Consider the following 14448-nt stretch of genomic DNA (forward strand, 5'->3'; position numbering starts at 1 on the left):
GCCGAGTCCCCGCCGGACAGTTCCCGGGGCTCAGAGCCCCAGCCGGGACAGCCCCCCGATCCCAGCCCTGCTCACCCCGATGCCGTAGTCCCAGCCCAGCCCCTTGGGCTCAAGGGGCTGCACACCCGTGCGGTGACACACGGTTCCCCGGCTCAGGCCGTGGCTTCCCTGGACTTTGTCCGCGATGACCCAGACCTGGAATGCAGACCCGCTGCAGACCCGCTGCAGGCCCAGCCCCCGGCTGCAGGGGGACCCTGGGGACAGTGGCGGGGAGGCCAGAGCGGGCACCCAGATCCCCCCACGTCCCCGACCCCAGCGCAGGCGTCCAGCCCCCGCCCCGTCTCCCCAGACCTGGTCCAGGGGCCCCACGGACACACGGCGCACGTTGTTAGACACGTGCTCCCAGCCGGAGCCCTGCGGGTAGCTGGGCGTGACCCCCTGGCGGTACCACATGTTCCCTAGGAGAGAAAGGCCAGTGTGTGAGCCCCCAGGCGGTGGCCCGCTCAGGGTCTAGGGAGGCGGGAGGAGGGCGGGGGTCTCCCCTGCGTCTCCCTCTCGCCCCACCCACAGCTGGAGCCAGCCCTGCCCCTTCCACGTCTGCTGCCACCTCGCTTCATAATCATCCCTTGTGCTGGGCTGGCATCCGCGTCCTCTTTCTACGCATGAGAAACTGTGGACAAGGGATTCTTGAAACAAAGAGAGACCCGGTCTGGAATAAAAGCCCTGGGTTCCAGTCCCGAAGGGCGGCCTTCCTCGTCTGGCTCATCTGGAACAGTAACTACCGGCCAGGAAAGGGCACTGGCGGAGCCGGCCTGAGGTGGCACCGGGTGGGGCAGGGGTGGCCCAAGCCAAGCAGGGGACCGGCCCGCCCCAGCCGCAGCAGGGCTCCAGCGTCACAGGCTGGGGGGCAACTTCTAAAAGAAGCTCCCAGGGTGGGTTCCACAGTGCAGCATCACCCCGGCCTTGGCGCCGTGCCCTCTGGGCACCTGTGGCGTGTGCCCCCCACCCCACACGACTGGGGGAGGGGCCTGCTTGGAGGCTGACCCCAGGCTGGTGGCCTGGGGCCGGCGAGGGTCCCATCCCAGCAGGAGACTCAGGGGACACGGGGGATCAGAAAGCACTTGCCGTTTTCATCCAAGGCGTACACTGCTGTGTGCCCCACAGACACCTGCTTGAGTCTCTGTTTGGGGGGAGATGGGATGTGGTACCAGCAATCGCCTGCGATGGGAGATTGGATTTGGGAAGCAGCCGAGAGGCACCAAACCTGTCATCAGGCAGTGGCCTTCTCTGCTGCTCGCAGGGTCACCGGCGGGGGAATGCAGCTGGCCTCTGTCCCTGGAGCCCTCGGACCACACGTGTGAGGGGGCCCAGCGCGAGCTGCCCCAGCCCTGCCCAGCGCCCTCCCGATGCTGTGGCAGATTCCAGACGGTGGAGCCTGATGGTCACTGACCCAGACAGGGACAGGAAGGTGCCCGGCCCTGCATGCAGTGGAGAGCCAGCCTTGGGGATGCTGTGCCAACCCACTGCCCTGCATGGGCTTGGGAGTGGCAGTGCACCAGCTACCACCCACCCATCTGTCCACCCATCCCTGCACTGGCTCCACTGTCCATACATCTGGCCACCAGCTGGTACAGCCTGCAGTCCCAGCGAGCAGCCAGGTGGACACTGTGGATGGCCATGCGGGGTGCCCCAGGCCTGTCCCCGAGGGCCAGGAGGCCAAGGGCAGTGAAGGGTGGCCCCATCACCAAGCGACCACCCCTGCTCAGTCCCAGCAGAGGGAGGCAGCCTCTGAGGAGAGCCTGGCTTGGCCCCTGAGCCTGGGCCACAGGAAATCATTCAGGACATCCTTGTCTTTTTGGTCACACCTGTGACATATGGACATTCTTGGGCCGGGGATTGAACTGGCGCCACAGCACTGACTGCCAGATCTTTAACCTGCTGAGCCGCCAGGGAATTCCCGCTAAGTGCTTGTTGATCTAAACAGGAAATCTGGAGACCCAGGAACCAGCTTCCCCCGGAAGAGGAAGCAGCTCCCGCCGCCCCCAGGCGCCCTCACGGCGTGGCGGTGGCAGCAGGCGGGGCCTCCTGAGGGGGGGCACTCACCGGCCGGCTTGGAGGGGGACACGGAGCCACGGTAGAAGGCGGAGCCGTCCCTCGCCACGGCCCACACCTGGTAGCAGGCCCCGATGGACACGGAGGCGAAGGGCTGGTCGGTACCCACGTGCAGCCAGGAGGAGCCCTGTGGGCGGGGGCGGAGGGACGCTCAGGACTGCCCGCACCCGCCTAGGTTGCCCGCCTGGGTCCCCGGAGCCGGCAGGCCACGTCGTCCTCCGCTGCACCTGCCCATGGGGCCCGGTGACCCTCTCGGGCCACGGGCACTGTCCGGCGGGACCCAGACGGTCCTGGGCGGGCCCGGGAGGCCTGACCCCGCACGACTCCACCAAGGAGGCCTCTTCTGGGGAGAATCCGCCGGAACCCCTGGGGGACAGGCAGACTGGGCCTGCGTCCCGGCCGCGGCCACGAGGTGCTCACCGCAGGGTTAAGCTCGGACACACCCAGGCGGCACAGCACGTCCCCCTTGTCACTGACGGCCCAGAGCGCGATGCTGGGTCCACTCCCGGGGGCGCCCGGGCTCTCCGGGATGATGGACACATCCCCGAGGGCGATGGGGGCCACCTCCAGCCAGGGCCCGCTGGTCACCAGCTTGCATTTTCTGTGCAGCAGAAGGAGAGCAGAGCCCTGGGCACACGGATGCTGTTGCGAGCCTCAGGGCCACCCGCTCTGGACAGAAGGGCGCGGGCAGGCCCTGGGACCCCGGAGAGCCCAGTGTGCACCACCCTCCATGCCCTCGGCCCCCGCCCTGCCCCCCCGCCCCCAGCCAGGCCTTCCGTCGGGGAGAGGCACCATCTGCCAATGACATTTCTCTTATTAGCTCTTGAAAACAAAGTCTTGGGAACCAGCACTGGGCCCGAGGGCACTTCCTGGGCTGACATTTACTTCGATTCTGTTTTCTCCGCCCCCGCCTTCTTCCCCAGGGACCCAGGGGAGAAACCCGCAGGAGGGCAAGGCCGCACCCATCCCCTCCCTCTTACCTGGCCCAGCACCTTCTCCGGACAAAATCCTTCATGGTTTTGTACCCGTGGTATGAGCTGCAAGAGGAAGAAGCTGAAATCAAGACCTTTCAGTGGAAGGTTCTGGAAAGTGGCACAGCACGCACATTCTTCCTCCAGGAGTTACAGAGCCTCAGTGCCAGCCGTGGAGCAGGCCCAGAGGGTGGCAGGTAACAGGACAATGTCTTTCTGAGATGCCTCTAGCCCGGCCCACGCCTCCCGGGGCTGGGGTCTCCCAGGGCTGGGGTCTCCCTGGGGCTGGGGCCTCAGTGGGGCCAGATATGGCAGCTGCCCCATTGGGGCGCTGTTTCTAGCTCTGAGCCCTCCCACCCCAGGCTCCAACAGAGCCCTTTAGGGCGACAGGTTCAAAGCCCAAGGCCAAAGGGCTGGGTCAGTCCAAGATAAGCCCCTGCCCCCACCAGCAGGGGTCTGCTCGGAAGCTCAGCTGCTCAGAAGCCGCAGCTCAGGCTCCGGCCTCCATCAGGACATGACTGGTGCCCAATCACGGCAGGGCCTCCACCCGCTGGGCAGGGGGCAGGGGGCAGGGGGCTCTGCCTGGCTGACCAGGCTGCCACTGGCACGCCCCCCCACCCACCCACCCAAGGAGAGAGACAAAGAGATGCTCACGCAGGGAAGTCGCTGGCGTACTGCCACCCCTCCTGGTCCGCGCCCCCAGGAACGCTGAAATCCACGAACCAGTCAGACACCTGGGGGACGGGTGGGTCAGTGCGGGTGGACCCCCCACGGCAGCCCCCGCCCGCCCCCAGCCCGGAGCTCACCCAGGCCCACTGCAGGGACGGGGGCTTCGTGCTGGCCTTGGTGCACTCCTGCAGCCCCGTGGCGTCACTCCACATGTACCGGTCGGTGGGCAGGCCCCTGCGCGGGACGACAGGGGTGAGGCGATGCCGACAGGGGACTGGCCGGCCCTGCCCAGGCAGCTGGGACGCCCCGTCTCCGGGGCAGGGGTGGGGGGGTGGGGCGACAGGCAGAAAGAGAACTGCCCCAAGGGTGGGGACAGCAACTGGGGGACCCCACATCTCATGGGGCTACGAGCACCGCCAGGCCACCCACTGAGGGCTGTGGCGCATCGTGTGGCCAGGACCCCACTGCTTTGTCGTGGGGTCCCGAAAAGACGCTGAAGCCCGAACCTGGGTGTGAAACCTGATTTGGGTCTTGGCTGAGATCAGGTGGAGACGAGATGGCTGTTGAGAGGAGATGGTTGTGCAACCGCTGTGATGGGGCCCTTACAAATGGGGACATCTGGACCCACGTTCCCCAAATTGGGAAGGTGGTGTGACGACACAGGGAGGCCGTGTGACGACTGGAGGGGGGCTGGCCCCCTGGAGGCCGCGGGAGCCCACGGAGAAGCGGAATGGGTCACAGCCTCGGCAAGAAGCCAGCCTGCTGACCTGGCCTCACACTCCACGGCCTCCAGAACCGCAAGAACAGCACCTGCTGTTGAAGCCACTCAGCCTGTTTTGTTACGGCAGCCCTGCTGACTGATACACTCGCAGCAACATGCAATGCTCAGCGGTCTCTGCGGGCGGCCCTGGCCCTGGCTTTGCACCCTCTACCGGGGCTGGGGTGCCTGGCACTGCTGCTCCTCTTCCGAGGACCATGGGGGCAGCGAGGAGGAAGCGGGGAGGCGAGTGAGTCTGATCCCGTGTGGTCCCTACACGCCGGCCAGGCAGAGGTTTCCAGAGTGCACGCAGGCAGCATGTGCTGCAGCTGCCTTGGGAGCTCAAACCCTGATTCCTGGGGTGAACAGAGAGACTGGCAAATATTTACACAGGAGGAAATCCTTTAAACTCTCCGGACGACAGTGGAAGGTCACCAATGGTCCACACGTCCACGACCGAGGGGAGGTCAGATAAGCCGGGTCCACCCTCGGGGGTCGAACTGGGAGGCGGCCTCTACGTGCCTGACTCCTGCCCCTCGCCCTGCACACACAGGCGCTCAGGAGGGAACAGCCCAAAACCCAGATACTGGCCACGACCTTTGGTTGGTGGGATTCGAGTTTATTCATATTATTTGGTATCTCTACCTTTCATCAATTTTGAGAAGAAAAAAAAAAAAGGAGATTTAAAAGTTTGTGCCATTCATCACAGTATCAAAAAGAGGGCGTACCAGGCGTTTCCACTGTGGCTCAGCGGTAAAGAACCTGACTAGTATCCAAGAGGGTGTGGGTTCGATCCCTGGCCTCGCTCGGTGGGTTAAAGGATCTGGCGGGGCTGCGGCTGCAGCGTAGGGCGGGAGCTGCAGCCCCACATTGACCCCCGGCCTGGGAACTTCCATATGCTGTGCTTGCGGCCCTAAAAAGGAAAGAAAAAAAAAAAAAAAGGAAGTACCATTAATGAAAGATGCCAAGACCCCTGTACAGAAAACTCACCAAACCTCATTCAGAAGAAATTACAGATCCAGCCACATAAATGGACGTAAAAAAGTGCATCCAGATTCTGGAGTTAGGACTGTGAGATAGCATTTCTGCCCACACCACCCACAGATCCGAAGCCCTCCGGACCAAGACGCCCGTTTCTACAGTTCCTCCAGAAATGCTCCAAGAATGGCCAGAACAGTGTGGGGTGACCCCAAGGATGCCCGGGCGCCCGGAAGAAAAGGCCTCGGGAAGGGCCCTGCCCACACGGACACCAGCGTTGAGACAAAGGCGGCCACTGTCGGGCAAGGAGAAAGGACAGGAAAGTGGCGTGGATCACTGGATAGTAAAAAAACAATCTCACTCGACCCCTAACCCAGGCCAGGGGGTCCTGGACCTATGTGGACAAGACAGAGAAATAAAGCTTCCAGAACAGATGGGCAAAACCGCCCCTTAGGCCTAATCAGGCCTGTTTTAGTGCAGCCTACAGGCTAAGGGTGGTTTTTGACTTTTTTAAAGGGCTGAAAAAAATAAAAGGAACGATAATGCTTCATAACATGTGAAAATTCTATAGAATTCACATTTGTGTCCAGATACAATGTCTTATAGGGACCCAGCAAGGCTTGTTTGTTTACATGGCTGATTTCAGGTGACAGCAGCAGAGTGAGTCTCACTGTGACAGAGACCCCAGGCCCATCACACCTGAAAGATATACTCTCTGGTCTTTCACTGGAAAAGTTTGCTGACTGCTGTTCCAGAGATAGAACAATGTATTCATTATCTCAGGGTTAACAAGATTTCCTAAGAGAACTTTCTAAAGGCCTCAACTTTGTGTAAAGAAAAGGATGATCAACAAGACTCCCTTTAATATTTAAAAGTCACCACTAACAGGGTGAACAGCAAGCTACAGAACCAAAGTAACAAACAGATGGCTCATGCCTTCATACGTAAAGAGCATTGGCCAATCAAGAAAAAGAGATCCTCCAGCCAAAACCTGGGACAAGGACGTAAAGGGGCAGTTCACAAAGGAGGGTCTCCAAGTGTCAGTCATGTATGAAAGGTGCTCTGCCTCCTTAGCCCCCAGGAACCAGAAACTGGAAACAGGAGGTACCACGATACACTTATCAGTGCGGCTGAAATACAAGAAACCAGCAAAGATGCGGCGGCGGGGGAGGGGGTGCCCCACTGGTGAGAGTGTGGCTGGGTATACTGGCTGCAGAGACCTGGTTGTTCCAACACCTACTGAGTCACCTGCAGGACCACTCAGCCCCCACAAGTTAAAGGGCACGTTCCCCTCGGAGACTGCCCCCACTTCAGACACGAGCCATACCATACTTCTGACCAGCCTGGTACAAATTTGGAGGTACCACCTCAGCTTCCATCATTTCCTAGAACGACTCACGGAGCTCAGGAAAGCTCTCTGCTTGGGATGGTAGTTTTATTTATCTATTTATTTATTTTTGTCTTTTGTCTTTTCTAGGGCAGCACCGGTGGCACACGGAGGTTCCCAGTCTAGGGGTTCAATCCGAGCTGCTGCTGCCGGCTGACACCACAGCCACAGCAACGCCCGATCTGAGCCGTGCCTGCGACCTACACCACAGCTCGCGGCAACGCTGGATCCCCAACCCACTGAGCGAGGCTGGGGATCGAACCCGCCACCTCATGGGTCCTAGTCGGATTCGTGAACCACTGAGCCGGGACGGGAACTCCAGGATCATAGTTTTACTATACAAGATGTGAAACGGGCAAAGTGTGGGAGAGAGACCCCAAGGCAGAGCTTGGCTGGGGCTCAAGTTTGGGAACCACAGCTTGGGCCAGCCAAGACCCCCGCAGCGGCTGAGAAATACCACGACTTGCTTAGTTTCTAAAACAAACGAATGAACAAAATACCCCAGGACAGAGTAGTGAGAAATATGTTTCTGGGCTGAGTGGGGCAGGAAACAAAAGGCTGCGTACGATCTAGAATTTACAGGGTGTCCCCACTTCTGCCCCAAACGCAGTGTCCCAAAGCGCTCACGTTTGGACAACTGAAATAACTGCAATGATGCCTGCGATGTTCTCAGCAGCTTAAACTAAGCAAACATTTTAAAAAAAGGATAAATAAGCACTGCCCCCCAACCCCACACGAAAGCACCAGAGGGGCTGGGAAGGGGGGTGGGTGGCAACGTTCTAGTTCTATCTCTTGACCTGCGTGGTGATGACAGTGGTGTTTGATCTGTGGTGATTCAATGATCTGTAAAGACTTACCTATCCGTGTACCCACATACTGACACAGACGGACAGATCTCACTGCATGTACGCTGCATGCACCTTATGCATGTTATGAGCTCAACAGATGTTTTTAAAACATGCATAACACGGAGTTCCCGTCCTGGCGCAGTGGTTAACGAATCCGACTAGGAACCATGAGGTGGCGGGTTCGATCCCCAGCCTCGCTCAGTGGGTTGGGGATCCAGCGTTGCCGTGAGCTGTGGTGTAGGTCGCAGGCACGGCTCAGATCGGGCGTTGCTGTGGCTGTGGTGTAGGCTGGCAGCTGTAGCTCTGATTAGACCCCCTAGCCTGGGAACCTCCATATGCCGCGGGAGCGGCCCAAGAAATGGCAAAAAGACAAAGAAAAAAAAAATGCAGGACATGTAAAGATTGGAGGGAAAAAGTCCTGCCAGCAATCAGATCCAGCAGGTTCCAGTCAGGGCCAGGAGCCAGCTGGGCCGTCCTGCTGGGTCCTGTTGCCCGGGCCTCCGAGCCCCTCACCTGCTGGTGTAGCCCGTGACCGGGTTCCAGCGCTGGTTCTCGTAGATGTAGACACACTTCACGTCCGACTGCGTGTAGATGTTGCTGGTGCTGCTGGCCAGGCCTGGGGGAGAGCAGGCGGCTGGACTCAGGCTGCACCTGCCCGCTGGCCGCTCGGGCGTCTGCCTGGAGCACCGGGGGCTGGGCCGAGGGGGGCTCCCAAGCTGGCCGGCTCGGGTTTCTCTCTTCTGGGGTTGTCCAGGGGCTGCGTGACTTGGGTGAGAAGGCCCCCCAAGCTTCCCCGCCTCACGCTCTGTTCTTGGCTGCTCCCCTTCTGGGCCGTTTTCATCCCACGTCCCTGCACCGGGCAGGCGTGAGGCCCACCCCGGGCCTTACGAACAGAGGTGCCAGGACCGCTCACACAACCCTGTGCGCCCCACTTTCCTCATCTGTGAGGTGGGGCCAGAGGTACTTCCCGTCTCGCACCCAGGGAAGCTGCTACGCCTGCCTGTGCGGACGTGCGTGCCTGCGGTCTCAGTGGACCACAGCTACACGCTGAGGTGCGTGCGGGCTACGGCACGGAATGTCGCATTTTGCTGTTTTCCTCCGCCTCCATGTACCTGTACGAGGCACAGGGACCCTGCCTCGGGAGCTTAGGGAGCCCACAGGGGGTCGACAAGCCCTCCTCCCCCAGGGCACGACCCCCCTAAGCGGGGCTGGAACTCAGAGTGGGGATCAGGAGACTGGGCTCCTGCCGCTGCCCCATCGCGCCCTGAGGTCTCTGTGGGGTGAGGGCCTGGCGGCAATCTTTCTAGGACCTTCGAGGGCCCAGTTCGGCTCAGCTGTGGGTACCCAGGACGGCGCACGGGAGGGGAGGCCTCGTGGGTTGGCCCCGGGACTGCAGAGGCTGGCAGAGGTGAAGGTCACCTGTCAGCCAGCTGTCAGCCGAGTGTCCGCGCTGGGCCAGGGAAGCCAGCCAGGGATTAGAGGGGGGCCGGCCCGGGGAGGGGGGGGGTGCTGTGGGCAGGGCCGGGGAGCCGGTCCTGCCACCCTCACCTTGGAAGCAGCCTCCCCCGTAGCCGCCCGTGTACACCCAGGCCGTGTGGTCGTAGCCGATGCCCCACACGACGCCGCGGCTGTTGGCCTCCACCACCCGCAGGTGGCCCCCCATTTGCCGCCAGAACCTGGAAGATGGGGCTGGGGGTGAGCAATGCGCCCGGCCGGGCTTCCCGGCCTCTGCCCCGTTTGCTCCTGGGTACATCCCACTTCACTCATCTTTGGCCTCCAGTGTCACACTGCTTGAGGCCAAGGAAACCCGCCTGGCTTCCCATCAGGTATTAATCAGCGAAGGCAGGCTCGGAGCCGGCGCGCGGGACCCCCGAACCCCGGAGCTCTGTGGATGGAGTCCAGGTCAGCGGCCTGAGTGCCCCTCTGCCCCAGGCACTCTGGGCCGGGCATGTCGCCGCAGAGCAGGATGAGCCACCACACGGGCCAGCAGACAGGCTGTGCGGTGACACCACAGCCTCCTGGAGTGCAGGGTGCGGCTGCCACCTGGGTCACCCTCCTGTGGGCAGAGGCCCTGCCACTGTCACCAGAGGTGACTTGTCCAACTGGGCAGTGGGCACACAGGGCTGCTGCCGTGGACAAGTCAAAGGTAGATGGATGCCCACCCTCCCCTCCTGTGCGGGGCCTCCTGGCTGCACCGTCGCCCGGGTCCCCATGGGCTCGGGGTGGCTTCTGAGGCAGCGTCAGGGCAGAATCGGGAGCACTGAGTCTGCTGCCTCGTCTCCACCTGAAATGCCCCAGGACTCTGCTCAGGCTGCCACCCTCCCCTGGGTGTGACCTCACTCCACCTCGTGGATTTAAATGCCACCTGCGGGTTGTGCCCTTGCCCCCCACGCTCCTGGTCCTGCTTGAGGTCCTCGCGCAGGCCCAGGAAGACTGGGGGCCTGGGCGCCAGCCAGCCAGTGGGAGCCCAGCTCTGGTGTAGGCCGGGCGGCCAGGCCCCCGCCCCATCCCGAGCACAGCCAACTCACATCTGGTCGCAGGGCAGCGGGCGCTCGGGGGCCTCGAGGTCCGGGCTGGGCTCGCTCACAAAGATGTCCCCCTTGCAGGTGACGGACCAGATGGCCTGCGGCGAGGGGCGGCCGTGGACCCTCCGGCTCTCACAGCAGGACAGGTTGAGGAGGGCAAGCTGCCGAGGGGAGGTGGGTCAGCGCCGGGAAGGGGGTGGGCGGCCCGAGAGCGCCGGACCCCCGCCCGCTCACCCAGTCGCTCATGTCCTGCTCGGTGGCGGCGGCCAGGCGCACGGGCCACCTCTGCCGGGTCCTCTCGGGGGTGTACAGGGCGAAGGAGTGCTTGGCCTCGCTGAGCACGGGGACCAGCGCTGTCACCTCGTTGAGGAACACGTGGATGTACTGTTGGGGGGACAGAGCCATCACCGGGGGGCTGGGGGCGTTGGGGGCCCTGGGCAGAGCTCCTGCCCGGTAGAGGGCCAGCGACAGCTGGGTCACCCCCGATCCCACCCCGGGGCCTGCAGGGTTAGGGATGGGCGGCAAGTTCGGTACGGGGGCCTGGCTCGTGAGAGCCTTAGGGACATTTCTGCTGTGACAAGGGCATTTAGAACCAGAGCATCGGACTGGGCTCAAACCCCAGCCCAGGAGGGGCGGGCGGCTCTGCCTCCCGAGCCTGCTGTCTCATCTGGAGCACGAGGGCCTGGCAGCGGCTCACACCTGCCCGCCTCCGGCCCGATGCTGCCAGCGTGGGCCAGTGCTTTGTAGACGCCACACGCGGTCCTGGGCCGAGCACCTCTGCTCCAGCGCCCCGGGCTCTGTGTCCCCTCCCCTGGAGGCCCCCTCCAACCTGACCACCCCCTGCAGCTCCCCCAGGGGCCACCACCCACCTTCTTCTCCTCGTGGACCACGTAGTAGACAAAGAGGATGCTGTCCCGAGCGCCATCGTGCCCCGTGAACTGCTCCAGGGCCACACGCACGTCCACCCACTTGTGGGGTTTCCAGTCGCACCACCACTGCAGGGCCCCGGTCTTCACCCACACCGACTGTGGCACAGGCCCCGGAGGGCAGCGGGATGCGTCACAGGCAGGTCCCTGGGGCTCCCACGCTCAGCCCAGTCCCCGGCACCCCCTGGCCCCCCTGGCCCCCCCCGTCTCTTTGCTGCCTCACTGGGGGGTCCTGCCCAGCACTTCCAGCTCCCCCTCTTCACCCCAAGGACAAAAGTGATGCCCCCGGACATCCGACCAGGTCCCAAGCCAGTGAATTCCATCATCCCCAGTCTGTGGGGTGGGTACCGCGACCCTTGCTCTGGATGGGGAAACTGAGGCCCGGGGGTGGGGAGTTCTATGCCTGGCCCAGCATCGCAGAGTGAGCCAGCGGCAAAGCTGGGACCCACACCTGCCTGCCTGTCTCCAGAGGCCCAACCTGTGCCACCAGCATAGATGCAGCCAGGTCCTCTGTGCCTGGAACAGACGGCAGGTGGATAAACGGACTCTTCATCCTTGAATCTACACGGGGCTGGATATACCCCTCCGTTTCTCCCACCGCACCCCATGGCTGGCATACAGCAGGCACTCAATGAATGCCTGCTGGAGAAAAGTGCCCGGGGACGACCCACCTGCTCCACCGCCTGCTCATAGTGGCGGAAGTTCTCCAGCTCCCGCTTGGTCCTTTCCGTGAGCTGCTGGAAGATCTGCTTCCGCCAAGCAGCGGTCTGGGCTGGCGTGATGGACAGCGACAGCGTCTGCACGGAGGGGGACAGGCCTGCGGGCCGGCCGCAGCCTCAGGACCCCGGCCCCCGGCCCGCCCTCTTTTTCCTTTTTGGAACCCGCCCTTTCTTTTGAGAATGTGCCCATCTCTGCAAAATGTCTCGGGAGCCCTCCCTCCTGCCATTCGCCCTGATGGGAAAGCTGACGGCCCCGCAGCTCAGCCTAGAAGGGTCACCAAAGCCAGGACAGGAGAGGCCGGGGCCCGGGCTGGCGCCCTTCCTTCTGATGCCCGGGCTGGCCTTCGACGGCATCAGACAGACGGGCTGAGCCCTGTGGGGGGCATCAGGCCTGCTCCACCGCCCCCCCGGGCATGCTGCTGCCCTTACCCGACTGGACGGTGAACCACTTGAGTGTGGAGTGGGCCTCCACGGCGCAGCCTCCTCCGGACACCCAGGCCCACAGCGGGTGGCCGTCGGCGCCCTCGGGCTCCTCCAAGCCCAGCGGGAGGAGGCCCAGCGAGGAGAGGTCGGAGGCCTCGGCAAAGCCGGTGGCCGTGTGGCTGGGCCCCCTCTTGGGCTCCTTCAGGTCGATGTTGGTCCAGGGCAGCTCGGCCGGGGTGGAGGCAGGGCTGGTGACCTCCGGCGCAGGCTCAGGCTCAGGCCCTGGCCTCTCAGCCTCCGAGTCGCTCGGCCCACAGGACTCGCCGCTGCCCCGCACCTCGTCGCCAAAGAAGCAGCCAGCGCTGGAGGGAGAGGGGCAGACCCGTGACTCCCTTCCATGCTGTGTGACCCCCGAGCAAGTCATGGCCTCTCTGGGCCATGCACACAACACCTGCTCCCCAGGGACCTAGAACCCAGGGGAACTTCGTTTTATTTTCCCTTTTATTTGTACTTTATCGTTACGATTTTTTGGTGGTGCCTGCAGCATGCAAAAGTTCCCTGGCCAGGGATTCAACCGAAGCAGTGACTCAAGCCACAGTAGTGACAATGCCAGATCCTTAATCCACTGAACCACCAGGGAACTTTAAAAGGTCCCCAGGCCACCCCCAGACCCACCACACCATAGTACATCTTGGGTGGAGAGCTGGTGGAACTGTTATTTTTTCATTGTAAGATACACGTGACATAAAATGTACCATTTAAAATTATAAAAGTGGGGGAGTTCCCTTGTGGGGAAGCAGGTTAAGGATCCAACATGGTCACTGCAGCGGCTTGAGTTCAATCCCTGGCCTGGGAACTTCCACATGCTACAGACCTGGCATAAAATAAAATAAATAAAAATAAAATAAAATAATAAAATAAAATAAAACAAAAAAATAGTAAAATACAGTGGCAATAAGTATATTCACAATATTGTTGCACCCCAGAGGAAACAGTCTCCTCTTCTCCCCCAAGCTCCTGGCAACCACTAATTTGCTTTCTGTCTCCACGGATTCACCTCTTCTGGACACTTCAGCTAAGTGGCCTCGTGCCGTATGTGACCTTTGGAGACGGGCTGCTGTCTCTTGGCGCAACATCAAGGCTCGGCCGTGTCGTACCTGTGTCAGTCCTTCACTCCTTTTATTGCTACCTAATATCCCACTGTATGGATGTCTCGAGTTTCAGGCATCCACTGATGGACATTTGAGTCATTTCCACCTTTTGGCTATTGGGAATAGCGCTCTATAAATATTTATGTGCAAATTATTGTTTGAACCTCTGTTTGGGGTTCTTCTGGGTACAGAGGTGGGAGTGAAATTGCTGGGTTCTACGGTGACTCTAACGTCCCGAGGAACCGCCAGATTATTTTCCAGCGGGACTGCACCATTTTCACACCTCGGCCAGCGGCGTTCCAGGTTCTCCACATCTTGTTAACACTTGTTATGTTACTGTCTTTCCAATTACAGCTGTTCTGGCGGGTGGGAAGTGATACCGCCTTGCGATTTTGTTTGCATTTCCCTCAGGACTTGATGTCCAGCCTCCTTTTCTGTGCGTGCGGGCCATTTGCATTTCTACTTGGGAGAATTGTCTATTCGAGTCATTTATCCCCACCCCCCCCTTTTCTTTTCTGGCCACCACAGCATGTGGAGCTCCCCAGCCAGAGATCAGATCAGGCCAGGGGTCGGATCTGAGCCGTAGTTGCAGCCAGAGCCGCAGCTGCAACAACGCTGGATCCTTAACCCACTGTGCTGGGCTGGGGATTGAACCTGCGTCCCAGTGCTCCCAAGACACCACCCATCCTGTTGCATCACAGCAGGAATGCCTCATTTGCCCTTTTTAAATTGAGTTGCCTGTCGCTTGGCTGTTGAAGTGTAAGAACTCTTTATATGTTCTAGCTGCTGGACCGAGTCAGATATGACTTGCCAATATTTCCTCCCATTTATCTTTTCACCTTGACAGTGTCCTTTGATGCACAAAATATTTAACTTTTTTTTCTTTTTCTTTTTTTGCTTTTTAGGGCCACACCTGTGGCACATGGAAGTTTCCAGGCTAGGGGTAGAATTGGAGCTACAGGTGCTGGCCATAGCCATAGCC

At 61.0% G+C, this 14448-nt stretch overlaps 1 protein-coding gene across 1 annotated transcript in view; it reads right to left on the bottom strand.

The window, feature by feature from the left end:
* The window catches only part of TECPR1 (tectonin beta-propeller repeat containing 1), a 28883-nt gene that overhangs the window by 1553 nt on the left and 12882 nt on the right, over nucleotides 1-14448 (bottom strand). Inside the window, 15 exon segments of the mRNA XM_021086091.1 lie at nucleotides 76-195; nucleotides 352-458; nucleotides 1126-1218; nucleotides 2104-2239; nucleotides 2533-2713; nucleotides 3093-3149; nucleotides 3738-3817; nucleotides 3890-3986; nucleotides 8236-8338; nucleotides 9271-9398; nucleotides 10251-10408; nucleotides 10482-10631; nucleotides 11117-11272; nucleotides 11845-11990; nucleotides 12322-12677. Coding sequence (XP_020941750.1) covers nucleotides 76-195; nucleotides 352-458; nucleotides 1126-1218; nucleotides 2104-2239; nucleotides 2533-2713; nucleotides 3093-3149; nucleotides 3738-3817; nucleotides 3890-3986; nucleotides 8236-8338; nucleotides 9271-9398; nucleotides 10251-10408; nucleotides 10482-10631; nucleotides 11117-11272; nucleotides 11845-11990; nucleotides 12322-12677 — 2068 coding nt within the window.

The sequence above is a fragment of the Sus scrofa genome, chromosome 3, assembly GCF_000003025.6.
Source record: "Sus scrofa isolate TJ Tabasco breed Duroc chromosome 3, Sscrofa11.1, whole genome shotgun sequence".
Classification (NCBI taxonomy): Eukaryota; Metazoa; Chordata; class Mammalia; order Artiodactyla; family Suidae; genus Sus; species Sus scrofa.